At 46.8% G+C, this 11,491-nt stretch overlaps 1 protein-coding gene across 1 annotated transcript; it reads left to right on the top strand.

Annotated features, from left to right (window-relative positions):
• The first annotated feature begins 2,517 nt into the window (after nt 1-2,517).
• On the top strand, nt 2,518-8,438 carry LOC110257408 (uncharacterized). The gene has a single exon (XM_085004244.1). The coding sequence runs from the start codon at nt 2,539-2,541 to the stop codon at nt 4,339-4,341; it is 1,803 nt and encodes a 600-aa protein (XP_084860370.1). The 5' UTR covers nt 2,518-2,538; the 3' UTR covers nt 4,342-8,438.
• The last annotated feature ends 3,053 nt before the right edge of the window (nt 8,439-11,491 follow it).

The following is an 11,491-nucleotide window of genomic DNA, read 5'->3' as shown; positions in this document are numbered from 1 at the left end:
TGCTTTTTGTCCCCATAGCATCGTGGTGCTGCTTTGTGCCCTTAGTCCCCTTGGGAAGCCTGTGTAGAGAAGAAATGATTGGTAACTTTACTCATACACCTAAGAATTGTCACTACTGATTCTTTGTGCAAAATGCACATATTGGTTAATGATTGTGCTTTTATATCAAAGCTCTTTGTGTGACGTAAAAAGAGGATAATCCTTTTTCATTAAAAAGAATAAGAATGCAAAAGAGGTTTTTTCAGTATCTTTTAAAGTATATTTTTCTCTACTCTTCCCCATTATACCGAAATACTATTAAATGCAATGTTTAATGTAGGAGAAAGAAAAGAAAGCAAGGAGGGGGGCAGGGAGAGAGAGAGAAAAAAAAAGAAAATTAAAGAAAAGGAAATTGGGAGTCTTCAGTGAGTTTCTATTATGTGTCAGGGCCTCTAGTTTCTCTTGAGAGACAGAATACCGCTATGATGAAGGGATTGGACTGTGAAATCACATTTCCTGGACTCAAAATCTTCTACTACTTTCTGACTAAGTAACCTTGGGCAGATTATATAACCTTTTTGTTCAGTTTTCTCATCTGAAAAATGGAAAAAATAGTGGTTGCTGACAGGATTAGGTAACTTAGTATCTATAGAACAAATGCAAAGTGATGTGAGTTTGTCTTGTTACCTTCAATTGTCATGATGATCACTCTGTAAAAAGCACTTAACATTTCAGTGACAAAAAGTAATCAACATGAAAGAGCACATCTTAATAATTAACACTGCTTCTTACTGAAATACAAGGTGTGAATATGGGTTGGTATTTTAGATTTATTACAAAGTAAAAGGTTTAGCCCAATTTAGAATTGACCAAGAGTTAGCCAATGTTAGTCTCCAAATATTAGTTTGTCTGTTTTTCTCATCAAGGCAGCCCTAAAAGTATAGCAAGGAGAAGTAGCACATTGAAGTAACTTTCTCTCTTTTTAAGGAAGACTGATAGGAAAAGACATTTCATTTCGAGAAAACTTAAAACTCTTACTAAATCTCCTTTGTATTGTAGCCACTACTTATCTTTTCCAAATTACTATCATTTTTTCTGACCTATTTCAATTCTCTATGAAAATAGCATTAACTGCTTTTTCCCTTACATGCGCCAGTCTTTCTTGTCTCTGCATTACATACTATGATGTTTGACTTGACTCTGAATTATCCTAATTGAACTTCTAAGTCATCCAAAATGCAAACATTTCCAAGAAGACCAAGTCTCTCTAGTAAATGGAAACTCTTTTCTCCTGTAAATCTACTTTAGACTTGATCTGTGTGTTTCTTTTATACTGTTTACATTATTATTTTTGTGGTGAAGAGAAGGAATATTCAGTGCTTTGGATCAGTGCATTAAACAAAGAGAAAGGGGTCTTTTCCTCTTTGTTTAGAACTTGGATGTTTTGAGCATGTGTCGTACACCTGGCAGAAGTCTAAGCAACCCTTCTCCATCCTGGCAGGTGTGTGATACCCAGTGGATGGAGCTAAGGAATTTTATAAAACTTTTTACCCAGAGAGAGCCATGTATTGCATGAAGCAGCAGGGTGCCCTCAAGAATCACGTGACCTGGCAGAGGCAGCAGTGTCCATGGCAGTGGCCAGTATCCATTGGATGAGGGGGCAGGTCCTGTTGGAGCCTCAAGGTACTTGGTGGTGAATGAGTCCACAGTAGGCTTGAAAGGATGAAAATGCAACCTAACCCTCCCAGAACCCAGGAAGTTAATAAAAAGCTCTAAATGCCCCCGAATTCCAGACCCTGCTCGCTGCCAGTAAATAGGTAGAAGGTCACACTTCCTATTGTTCTAGGGCCTGCTATCCTGGCCTAAGTAAGATAACAGGGAATGAGTTGACTAATTGCTTATCTGGATTCTGTAAAACTGACTAGCACCATAGAAGAATTGATTACACATAGAAAGCCCTAGTGACCTATCTTAAATCTCTGCCCGGAAGCCTACGCAGATGCGGACCTCTGGAGCTATTTTAAATTGATTGGTCCACGGAGCGCGGGCTTTTGCATTTTAAATTGATTGGTCCACGGAGCGCGGGCTTTCGCTATTTTAAATTGATTGGTCCACGGATCTCAATATTTTAAAATGATTGGTTTGCAACGCACAGGCTTTGTTGTAAACCCCATAAAAGCTGTCCCGAATCCGCACTCGGGGCCGCAGTCCTCTACCCCTGCGTGGTGTACGACTGTGAGCCCCAGCGCGCTTGGAATAAAAATCCTCTTGCTGTTTGCATCAAGACCGCTTCTCGTGAGTGATTTGGGGTGTCGCCTCTTCCGAGTCCGGACGAGGGGGATTGTACATTTACTGGCCTTTCATTTGGTGCGTTGGCCGGGAAGTTCTGCGACCACCCCTTACACCCGAGAACCGACTTGGAGGTAAAGGGATCCCCTTTGGAACGTGTGTGTGTGTCGGCCGGCGTTTCTGTTCTGAGTGACTGTTTTCGGTGCTGTGCGCTTTCGGTTTGCGCTGTCCTCTCAGACCGTAAGGACTGGAGGACTGTGATCAGCAGACATGCTAGGAGGATCACAGGCTGCCGCCCTGGGGGACGCCCCGGGAGGTGGGGAGAGCCAGGGACGCCTGGTGGTCTCCTTCTGTCGGTCAGAGGACCGAGTTCTGTTGTTGAAGCGAAAGCTTCCCCCTCCGCAGCCGTCCGACTCTTTTGCCTGCTTGTGGAAGACGCGGACGGGTCGCGTGTGTCTGGATCTGTTGGTTTCTGTTTCGTGTGTCTTTGTCTTGTGCGTCCTTGTCTACAGTTTTAATATGGGACAGACGGTGACGACCCCCCTTAGTTTGACTCTCGACCATTGGACTGAAGTTAAATCCAGGGCTCATAATTTGTCAGTTCAGGTTAAGAAGGGACCTTGGCAGACTTTCTGTGCCTCTGAATGGCCAACATTCGATGTTGGATGGCCATCAGAGGGGACCTTTAATTCTGAAATTATTCTGGCTGTTAAAACAATTATTTTTCAGACTGGACCCGGCTCTCATCCTGATCAGGAGCCCTATATTCTTACGTGGCAAAATTTGACAGAAGATCCTCCGCCATGGGTTAAACCATGGCTAAATAAACCAAGAAAGCCAGGTCCCCGAATCCTGGCTCTTGGAGAGAAAAACAAGCACTCGGCCAAAAAAGTCGAACCCTCTCCTCGTATCTACCCTGAGATCGAGGAGCCGCCGACTTGGCCGGAACCCCAACCTGTTCCCCCACCCCCTTATCCAGCACAGGGTGCTGCGAGGGGACCCTCTGCCCCTGCTGGAGCTCTGGTGGCGGAGGGACCTGCTGCCGGGACTCGAAGCCGGAGGGGGGCCACCCCGGAGCGGACAGACGAGATCGTGATGTTACCGCTGCGCACCTATGGCCCTCCCATGCCGGGAGGCCAATTGCAGCCCCTCCAGTATTGGCCCTTTTCTTCTGCAGATCTCTATAATTGGAAAACTAACCATCCCCCTTTCTCGGAGGATCCCCAACGCCTCACGGGGTTGGTGGAGTCCCTTATGTTCTCTCACCAGCCTACTTGGGATGATTGTCAACAGCTGCTGCAGACACTCTTCACAACTGAGGAGCGAGAGAGAATTCTGTTAGAGGCTAGAAAAAATGTTCCTGGGGCCGACGGGCGACCCACGCAGTTGCAAAATGAGATTGACATGGGATTTCCCTTGACTCGCCCCAGTTGGGACTACAACACGGCTGAAGGTAGGGAGAGCTTGAAAATCTATCGCCAGGCTCTGGTGGCGGGTCTCCGGGGCGCCTCAAGACGGCCCACTAATTTGGCTAAGGTAAGAGAGGTGATGCAGGGACCGAACGAACCTCCCTCGGTATTTCTTGAGAGGCTCATGGAAGCCTTCAGGCGGTACACCCCTTTTGATCCTACCTCGGAGGCCCAGAAAGCCTCAGTGGCCCTGGCCTTCATAGGGCAGTCGGCCCTGGATATCAGAAAGAAACTTCAGAGACTGGAAGGGTTACAGGAGGCTGAGTTACGTGATCTAGTAAAAGAAGCAGAGAAGGTGTATTACAGAAGGGAGACAGAAGAGGAGAAGGAACAGAGGAAAGAAAAGGAGAGAGAAGAAAGGGAGGAAAGGCGTGATAGACGGCAAGAGAAGAATTTGACTAAGATCTTGGCCGCAGTGGTTGAAGGGAAGAGCAGCAGGGAGAGAGAGAGAGAGAGTTTAGGAAAATTAGGTCAGGCCCTAGACAGTCAGGGAACCTGGGCAATAGGACCCCACTCGACAAGGACCAGTGTGCGTATTGTAAAGAAAAAGGACACTGGGCAAGGAACTGCCCCAAGAAGGGAAACAAAGGACCGAAGGTCCTAGCTCTGGAAGAAGATAAAGATTAGGGGAGACGGGGTTCGGACCCCCTCCCCGAGCCCAGGGTAACTTTGAAGGTGGAGGGGCAACCAGTTGAGTTCCTGGTTGATACTGGAGCAGAGCATTCAGTGCTGCTACAACCATTAGGAAAACTAAAAGAAAAAAAATCCTGGGTGATGGGTGCCACAGGGCAACGGCAGTATCCATGGACTACCCGAAGAACCATTGACTTGGGAGTGGGACGGGTAACCCACTCGTTTCTGGTCATCCCTGAGTGCCCAGTACCCCTTCTAGGTAGAGACTTACTGACCAAGATGGGAGCTCAAATTTCTTTTGAACAAGGAAGACCAGAAGTGTCTGCGAATAACAAACCCATCACTGTGTTGACCCTCCAATTAGATGATGAATATAGACTATATTCTCCCCTAGTAAAGCCTGATCAAGATATACAGTCCTGGTTGGAGCAGTTTCCCCAAGCCTGGGCAGAAACCGCAGGGATGGGTTTGGCAAAGCAAGTTCCCCCACAGGTTATTCAGCTGAAGGCCAGTGCTACACCAGTATCAGTCAGACAGTACCCCTTGAGTAGAGAGGCTCGAGAAGGAATTTGGCCGCATGTTCAAAGATTAATCCAATAGGGCATCCTAGTTCCTATCCAATCCCCTTGGAATACTCCCCTGCTACCGGTTAGGAAGCCTGGGACCAATGATTATCGACCAGTACAGGACTTGAGAGAGGTCAATAAAAGGGTGCAGGACATACACCCAACGGTCCCGAACCCTTATAACCTCTTGAGCGCCCTCCTGCCTGAACGGAACTGGTACACAGTATTGGACTTAAAAGATGCCTTCTTCTGCCTGAGATTACACCCCACTAGCCAACCACTTTTTGCCTTCGAATGGAGAGATCCAGGTACGGGAAGAACTGGGCAGCTCACCTGGACCCGACTGCCCCAAGGGTTCAAGAACTCCCCGACCATCTTTGACGAAGCCCTACACAGAGACCTGGCCAACTTCAGGATCCAACACCCTCAGGTGACCCTCCTCCAGTACGTGGATGACCTGCTTCTGGCGGGAGCCACCAAACAGGACTGCTTAGAAGGTACGAAGGCACTACTGCTGGAATTGTCTGACCTAGGCTACAGAGCCTCCGCTAAGAAGGCCCAGATTTGCAGGAGAGAGGTAACATACTTGGGGTACAGTTTGCGGGACGGGCAGCGATGGCTGACGGAGGCACGGAAGAAAACTGTAGTCCAGATACCGGTCCCAACCACAGCCAAACAAGTGAGAGAGTTTTTGGGGACAGCTGGATTTTGCAGACTGTGGATCCCGGGGTTTGCGACCTTAGCAGCCCCACTCTACCCGCTAACCAAAGAAAAAGGGGAATTCTCCTGGGCTCCTGAGCACCAGAAGGCATTTGATGCTATCAAAAAGGCCCTGCTGAGCGCGCCTGCTCTGGCCCTCCCTGATGTAACTAAACCTTTTACCCTTTATGTGGATGAGCGTAAGGGAGTAGCCCGGGGAGTTTTAACCTAAACCCTAGGACCATGGAGAAGACCTGTTGCCTACCTGTCAAAGAAGCTCGATCCTATAGCCAGTGGTTGGCCCGTATGCCTGAAGGCTATCGCAGCTGTGGCCATACTGGTCAAGGACGCTGACAAATTGACTTTGGGACAGAATATAACTATAATAGCCCCCCATGCGTTGGAAAACATCGTCCGGCAGCCCCCAGACCGATGGATGACCAACGCTCGCATGACCCACTATCAAAGCCTGCTTCTCACAGAGAGGATCACGTTTGCTCCACCAGCCGCTCTCAACCCTGCCACTCTTCTGCCTGAAGAGACTGATGAACCAGTGACTCATGATTGCCATCAACTGTTGATCGAGGAGACTGGGGTCCGCAAGGACCTTATAGACATACCACTGACTGGAGAAGTGCTGACCTGGTTCACTGATGGGAGCAGCTATGTAGTGGAAGGTAAGAGGATGGCTGGGGCGGCAGTGGTGGACGGGACCCGCACGATCTGGGCCAGCAGCCTGCCAGAAGGAACTTCAGCGCAAAAGGCTGAGCTCATGGCCCTCACGCAAGCTTTGCGGCTGGCCGAAGGGAAATCCATAAACATTTATACGGACAGCAGGTATGCCTTTGCGACTGCACACGTACACGGGGCCATCTATAAGCAAAGGGGGTTGCTTACCTCAGCAGGGAGGGAAATAAAGAACAAAGAGGAAATTCTAAGCCTATTAGAAGCCTTACATTTGCCAAAAAGGCTAGCTATTATACACTGTCCTGGACATCAGAAAGCCAAAGATCTCATATCCAGAGGGAACCAGATGGCTGACCGGGTTGCCAAGCAGGCAGCCCAGGGTGTTAACCTTCTGCCTATAATAGAAACGCCCAAAGCCCCAGAACCCAGACGACAGTACACCCTAGAAGACTGGCAAGAGATAAAAAAGATAGACCAGTTCTCTGAGACTCCGGAGGGGACCTGCTATACCTCGGATGGGAAGGAAATCCTGCCCCACAAAGAAGGGTTAGAATATGTCCAACAGATACATCGTCTAACCCACCTAGGAACTAAACACCTGCAGCAGTTGGTCAGAACATCCCCTTATCATGTTCTGAGGCTACCAGGAGTGGCTGACTCGGTGGTCAAACATTGTGTGCCCTGCCAGCTGGTTAATGCTAATCCTTCCAGAATACCTCCAGGAAAGAGACTAAGGGGAAGCCACCCAGGCGCTCACTGGGAAGTGGACTTCACTGAGGTAAAGCCAGCTAAATACGGAAACAAATATCTATTGGTTTTTGTAGACACCTTTTCAGGATGGGTAGAGGCTTATCCTACTAAGAAAGAGACTTCAACCGTGGTGGCTAAGAAAATATTGGAGGAAATTTTTCCAAGATTTGGAATACCTAAAGTAATAGGGTCAGACAATGGTCCAGCTTTTGTTGCCCAGGTAAGTCAGGGACTGGCCAAGACATTGGGGATTGATTGGAAATTACATTGTGCATACAGACCCCAAAGCTCAGGACAGGTAGAGAGGATGAATAGAACCATTAAAGAGACCCTTACCAAATTGACCACAGAGACTGGCATTAATGATTGGATAGCTCTCCTGCCCTTTGTGCTTTTTAGGGTTAGGAACACCCCTGGACAGTTTGGGCTGACCCCCTATGAATTGCTCTATGGGGAACCCCCCCCCATTGGCAGAAATTGCCTCTGTACATAGTGCTGATGTGCTGCTTTCCCAGCCTTTGTTCTCTAGGCTCAAGGCGCTCGAGTGGGTGAGGCAGCGAGCGTGGAAGCAGCTCCGGGAGGCCTACTCAGGAGGAGACTTGCAAGTTCCACATCGCTTCCAAGTTGGAGATTCAGTCTATGTTAGACGCCACTGTACAGGAAACCTCGAGACTCGGTGGAAGGGCCCTTATCTCGTACTTTTGACCACACCAACAGCTGTAAAAGTTGAAGGAATCTCCACCTGGATCCATGCATCCCACGTTAAGCCGGCGCCACCTCCCGATTCGGGGTGGAGAGCCGAAAAGACTGAAAATCCCCTTAAGCTTCGCCTCCATCGCTTGGTTCCTTACTCTGTCAATAACTCCTCAAGTTAATGGTAAACGCCTTGCGGACAGCCCGAACTTCCATAAACCCTTATCTCTCACCTGGTTACTTACTGACTCCAGTACAGGTATTACTATTAACAGCACTCAAGGGGAGGCTCCCTTAGGGACCTGGTGGCCTGAGTTATATGTCTGCCTTCGATCGGTAATCCCTGGTCTCAACGACCAGGCCACACCCCCTGATGTACTCTGTGCTTACAGGTTTAATGTTTGCCCAGGACCCCCAAATAATGAAGAATATTGTGGAAATCCTCAGGATTTCTTTTGCAAGCAAGGGAGCTGCGTAACTTCTAATGATGGGAATTGGAAATGGCCAGTCTCTCAGCAAGACAGAGTAAGTTACTCTTTTGTTAACAGTCCTACCAGTTATAATCAATTTAATTATGGCCATGGGAGATGGAAAGATTGGCAACAGCGGGTACAAAAAGATGTACGAAATAAGCAAATAAGCTGTAATTCGTTAGATCTAGATTACTTAAAAATAAGTTTTACTGAAAAAGGAAAACAAGAAAATATTCAAAAGTGGGTAAATGGTATGTCTTGGGGAATAATGTACTATGGAGGCACTGGGAGAAGGAAAGGATCTGTTCTGACTATTCGCCTCAGAATAGAAACTCAGATGGAACCTCCGGTTGCTATAGGACCAAATAAGGGTTTGGCTGAACAAGGACCTCCAATCCAAGAACAGAGGCCATCTCCTAACCCCTCTGTTTACAATACAACCTCTGGATTAGTCCCCCCTGAGCCTAACTTCACTATTAAAACAGGGGCGAAACTTTTTAGCCTCATCCAGGGAGCTTTTCAAGCTCTTAACTCCACGACTCCAGAGGCTACCTCTTCTTGTTGGCTTTGCTTAGCTTTGAGCCCACCTTACTATGAGGGAATGGCTAGAGGAGGGAAATTCAATGTGACAAAGGAACATAGAGACCAATGTACATGGGGATCCCAAAATAAGCTTACCCTTACTGAGGTTTCTGGAAAAGGCACCTGCATAGGGAGGGTTCCCCCATCCCACCAACACCTTTGTAACCACACTGAAGCCTTTAATCGAACCTCTGAGAGTCAGTACCTGGTACCTGGTTATGACAGGTGGTGGGCATGTAATACTGGATTAACCCCTTGTGTTTCCACCCTGGTTTTCAACCAAACTAAAGACTTTTGTGTTATGGTCCAAATTGTCCCCTGGGTGTACTACTATCCCGAAAAAGCGGTCCTTGATGAATATGACTATAGATATAATCGGCCAAAAAGAGAACCCATATCCCTGACACTAGCTGTAATGCTCGGATTGGGAGTGGCTGCAGGCGTGGGAACAGGAACGGCTGCCCTAATCACAGGACCACAACAGCTGGAGAAAGGACTTAGTGACCTACATCGAATTGTAACGGAAGATCTCCAAGCCCTAGAAAAATCTGTCAGTAACCTAGAGGAATCCCTAACCTCCTTATCTGAAGTGGTTCTACAGAACAGAAGAGGGTTAGATCTGTTATTTCTAAAAGAAGGTGGGTTATGTGTAGCCTTAAAAGAAGAATGTTGCTTCTATGTAGATCACTCAGGAGCCATCAGAGACTCCATGAGCAAGCTTAGAGAAAGGTTAGAGAGGCATCGAAGGGAAAGAGAGGCTGACCAGGGGTGGTTTGAAGGATGGCTCAACAGGTCTCCTTGGATGACCACCCTGCTTTCTGCTCTGACGGGACCCCTAGTAGTCCTGCTCCTGTTACTTACAATTGGGCCTTGCTTAATTAATAGGTTTGTTGCCTTTGTTAGAGAACGAGTGAGTGCAGTCCAGATCATGGTACTTAGGCAACAGTACCAAGGCCTTCTGAGCCAAGGAGAAACTGACCTCTAGCCTTCCCAGTTCTAAGATTAGAACTATTAACCAGAGAAGAAGTGGGGAATGAAAGGATGAAAATGCAACCTAACCCTCCCAGAACCCAGGAAGTTAATAAAAAGCTCTAAATGCCCCCGAATTCCAGACCCTGCTCGCTGCCAGTAAATAGGTAGAAGGTCACACTTCCTATTGTTCTAGGGCCTGCTATCCTGGCCTAAGTAAGATAACAGGGAATGAGTTGACTAATTGCTTATCTGGATTCTGTAAAACTGACTAGCACCATAGAAGAATTGATTACACATAGAAAGCCCTAGTGACCTATCTTAAATCTCTGCCCGGAAGCCTACGCAGATGCGGACCTCCGGAGCTATTTTAAATTGATTGGTCCACGGAGCGCGGGCTTTTGCATTTTAAATTGATTGGTCCACGGAGCGCGGGCTTTCGCTATTTTAAATTGATTGGTCCACGGATCTCAATATTTTAAAATGATTGGTTTGCAACGCACAGGCTTTGTTGTAAACCCCATAAAAGCTGTCCCGAATCCGCACTCGGGGCCGCAGTCCTCTACCCCTGCGTGGTGTACGACTGTGAGCCCCAGCGCGCTTGGAATAAAAATCCTCTTGCTGTTTGCATCAAGACCGCTTCTCGTGAGTGATTTGGGGTGTCGCCTCTTCCGAGCCCGGACGAGGGGGATTGTACATTTACTGGCCTTTCAGGCTGAGGTACTAAACCTGGAAAATGGCAGCCAAACATAACTTGTTCCATTCAATGTTAGTTCATTCTAGTCAACTCTGCTCCCTCCTGCTAGGATTATAAAGAGAAAACTACACAGAGACTAAATCCCTACAATGATAGCCTTAGGATCATGTTTGAAATAATGTAAACAAAAATTTGAGAAGAGAATGAATGAAGATGGAATAGTGTGTAAGCAATGAGATTGGTGCTTTTTAGATCTCTATTATATGTCTGGCAAAAAAAGATGCATCATGTATTTATTGTGTACATATTGCATATGAGGAACTGTGTTAGGCAATGTATGAGACACCGTAAATAATTAGTTGAGGAGTTCCCATTGTGGCACAGTGGAAACGAATCTGACTAGAAACCATGGGGTTGTGGATTTGATCCCTGGCCTCACTCAGTGGGTTAAGGATCTGGTGTTGCCATGAGCTGTGGTGTAGGTGGCAGATATGGCTCGGATCCCGCATTGCTGTGGCTGTGGCATCAGCTGGCAGCTGTAGCTCTGATTTGACCCCTAGCCTGGGAACTTCCATATGCCATGGGTGCGGCCCTTAAAAGCAAAAAAAAAAAAAAAATTAGTCGATCATGTGGAAAAAATGCAGTTTGCTTAATAAGATGACAGACCTAAAAGGAAATTAGAAAAGGCAAGCTAAATATCTAACACTATTCTTACATAAGCAGCTTTGAAGTTGGTCCTAAATTTCTTTCAATTTTCTGGTATATCAGAAATTTGGGAAATATGTGTTTCATATCATAAGAAATAAATCACAAGTAATTCAAAAACTGTTTCACATTTTTTATCATTGATCAAAAGAATAATGACTGATATATCATTACCCACAAAATGTGATTCATTCATAAAATAAGGTTACTTTTGAGAAAGGATCCTATGGTCAAATTTAGGAAATATCACCTCATATTTCATTTTCTTGAAGATTCACAAAATATCAACATATTAAAGAC

This window comes from Sus scrofa, chromosome 17 (genome assembly GCF_054392235.1).
Source record: "Sus scrofa isolate SSC_HxYL_T2T_F1_AM1 chromosome 17, Sscrofa_HxYL_maternal_Yorkshire_Landrace_v2.0, whole genome shotgun sequence".
Classification (NCBI taxonomy): Eukaryota; Metazoa; Chordata; class Mammalia; order Artiodactyla; family Suidae; genus Sus; species Sus scrofa.
This window is presented reverse-complemented; position numbering and strand designations above follow the sequence as displayed.

Bases quoted from the DNA above. Each gene is read 5' to 3' on its own strand.
- LOC110257408 (XM_085004244.1), top strand. From the start codon at position 2,539: ATGCTAGGAGGATCACAGGCTGCCGCCCTGGGGGACGCCCCGGGAGGT.